The sequence below is a fragment of the Morone saxatilis genome, unplaced genomic scaffold (genome assembly GCF_004916995.1).
Source record: "Morone saxatilis isolate NCDOM2014 unplaced genomic scaffold, NCSU_SB_2.0 Contig19, whole genome shotgun sequence".
Taxonomy (NCBI): Eukaryota; Metazoa; Chordata; class Actinopteri; family Moronidae; genus Morone; species Morone saxatilis.
In genome coordinates, this window is record NW_023339751.1 from 19,466,069 (window position 1) to 19,469,167 (window position 3,099).

The window sequence follows — 3,099 nt, forward strand, 5'->3', positions numbered from 1 at the left end:
CGCCGGAATTGTCCTTTAAATAGCAAGAATGCTTTATTACCTCATGCTTCATTATGCTTACCCTGCCCACCAACACCGGGTCAGGTCCAGTGTACTCCTCAATGACGAAGAACTGATTCCAGACCCATCCTCGTTTGGACCGGTGGAGTACCTGCCCTTCCTTCCCTCCCCTCTGTCTGTGTCTATGCAGCGACAAGTGACCTGCAAACACAAAAACAAACATCAGTGCATTTCTTTAAAAAAATGCTTTCTCTTTAATTTAGTTTAAGTCTAAGGCACATTTCTTGTGGGCTTTCATTCAAATTTTAAATGTTTGGAAGCAAAATTAAAAGGCTCATTTAGGTCACACTGTGCATGCAGTTGCATGAATGAATTATCACCATAACTGCAGTTCATTTTCTGAGCATATCTTCAATAGACTGATTGCAAAAGTGGGTGGGAAGCAGTAACCTCATGAACGGAAAGGCCCACTTTTGAATTACGGTTCACCAGTTCAAATCCCAGCTGAGAAAATGTGGGTGGTGTGAACGACACACGCTTCAACAAGCAGTGTTTTAGGTGGCTCTTTGCAAGGCACTTAACCTCTATTTGTTGCGGTGCATCTGCTCAGTGGCTAACAGGAGCAGGCTGTAGTCTGCCATGTGAACATCTGTAATTGAAGGTTGTCTTGATGGAAAAAAAATGAAAGGCTAAATAAATCTTTGCCATGTAGGTAAAGGTAAAACAAAAAGCGATTGAAATTGTAATTGGATAGAACCCAGATGAGGATCTGATCATCCAAACTATCTTGGGAGATGTAAGAGTAAGAGATTGCATTGTTGGCAAGGAAAATAAAGAGATGTAAAGGGAAAGGAATATTTAAACTCCCTCAAGTTAACATTTGGTTCAGAGTTTGGATGGAAACATTTGTGTACACAAAGCACACAAATGGACTGTCGGGACTCTGAAGTACAAAGTGACTGATCAGGCATCATCGTCTGTTTGAAAATGTACAAATATCATGAATAGGAAGTGGCATGCATGACTGACTCTGTTTTGACAGGTCCAACCAAAATTATAGTTCAGAATGCATCACATTTACAGTTGAAGGTTGTGACTATCATCTAGCCAGATGTAGAGAAATTCCTGTGACATGAGACATGTTAAAGCCAAATGATAAAAAGACTTTGTTGCTTTTAACATACCTGGATGTCTGTGTCTGTGGCCCCTTTGATCCAAAGAAGCATTTCCTTTCCGGGTTCCTAATGCAACGCTACAGAGCGCAGAAACTCCAACCAGCACCAGAAAGACCCTCATCAGCCCAAAGCCTTGCCGCTTCAGCATCGCCATCTTGCCCAACCTGAGCAACCGTGGACTTCACTCCGCCCACTACTTTCTCGTTCCTCTCAGTGGAGCTCCGCTCCCACTGAGGTGATATCCTGTTTTTGCTAACGAAATGTTGTTGATGAACTTCCTAGTTCATTAGCTGAGATGGGGCCTGTTGGTGCGGATATTCATCACCAACTATCACGTTACTGCCTTTTTCTCCTTGTTCTTCTTCTTCTCTCACAGTTTGTTCGCTCCCTCTCTCTGCTAATCACAAAGCCTAAAAGAGAGCAGAGGAGAAAGCCGCTTGGTTATGTGACAGTCATAACAATGAAAATACTGCTTAAAAGACAATACAATTGAGCATATTTACATTCAGTTTAATACAATTTTTGCCTTGCGAACACAATCTTTATAAAAATGATTAATTTAAAACTAACAGCAAAAACAACATGAACAGTTGAGTAATCACTGGCTTTGCTGCCTGCTAAAGAGGGCAATGTTAATCAACTGCAGTTGGAGATCTGACTTCTTAAATATTTGTTGTGTTGATTAGGACATTGTACTAATTACCCAGACAATGCTGTCTGTGAACTCATTAGCTTTAATTCAATTAGACACAGACTGATTCAGTGTGGGAGATACAGCTCATGTACAATACCAGGTCATTGGATTGCTCTCTTTACAGCCCTTTCAAATGCAATTAAAGTAATGTAAAGCAAAATGATGGTTTATGAAAGTGATTAAAGGAAGATATTGCTTCATGACTCTCCCTCAGACCCCTTTATGTGGGTTTGGGTTTGGTTTGTTAGGCAGTGCACTGATTGCTGTACAGGTGATGATTCAGGGATCTTTGCCTCTGCAGGGAATGAATCAGCAGCTATAAGACAGAATTTGAGCTGAACAAAATCCAGTGTGTCCATCAACAGTCCTGCACTATGAAGCAAAAAAAACTTGCTCATTACAAGAAACTGTAGATGAATGCCAATCAAATGCCTTGAGTGCAATTTTAATGAAAAGTCTTGGCATATGAGCTTGTTGTAAAAAAAAAAAAAAAATGCGAGCAATGAAGGAATGAAATAAATGATGCCAAGATCTTCAGGGTTATGGTATGGTTAAGTTCAGATCTTTAGATGACTAACACTACTTGGTTGAGATGAGTCAAGCTGTGTGGTCTCGGTCGCTTGAGGTGCCTGATTACTGTACACTTCACTTAAGGCAATAAAGTCACTTAATTGACCAAAACCTATGTGTCAGATATCTCTTTTCCCAGCCCACTGGGTATAATATATGGAGGCATCATTTGCACACAGCTGCATCTCCAATGAACCTCCATTATGGCACCTGGCATGGTTGACAGGAGATTTGGGCTACAGATTCTCTGTTATTCCACATAGACCTGTAGTATCTCTCACTGAAGAGCCAGGGATGTGAATGATGCCAGTTCTCCATATTAGTGCCAGTTAGACTTTAAAATAATTGCACCAAAGCCGTTGGTTTTCAAATATCATTTGACACATGCGAGAGGCAAACAGAGAGTGATTGTGGGCACAAATCCCTTTCCAACAGCAACAAATAGCTGTGTAGACAATCATTTATGGTGTAAATCTCTGGGACTCCTCTGATCCCTTTCCTTTCTGTACCCTATTCTGATTTTCTTTTGTCTTCTGCTTTAACCTATACTTTAAGGTTCTTTCTTTGCCTCGGCCATATAAATAAAGGTTGTGTATACCAATGTGTGAACGTTTATGTGTGTGTGTGTGTGTGTGTGTGTGTGTATTTAATATTCAATAA

At 40.6% G+C, this 3,099-nt stretch overlaps 1 protein-coding gene across 1 annotated transcript in view; it reads right to left on the reverse strand.

The window, feature by feature from the left end:
• The window catches only part of cdh11 (cadherin 11, type 2, OB-cadherin (osteoblast)), an 87,566-nt gene that overhangs the window by 27,234 nt on the left and 57,233 nt on the right, over nt 1-3,099 (reverse strand). Inside the window, exons 3-4 of the mRNA XM_035663841.1 lie at nt 1,185-1,585; nt 62-201 (exon numbers count right to left, since the gene is read on the reverse strand). Of these exons, the coding sequence (XP_035519734.1) occupies nt 62-201; nt 1,185-1,329 (285 nt within the window). The 5' untranslated portion in view covers nt 1,330-1,585. The remainder of the gene's footprint in view (nt 1-61; nt 202-1,184; nt 1,586-3,099) is intronic.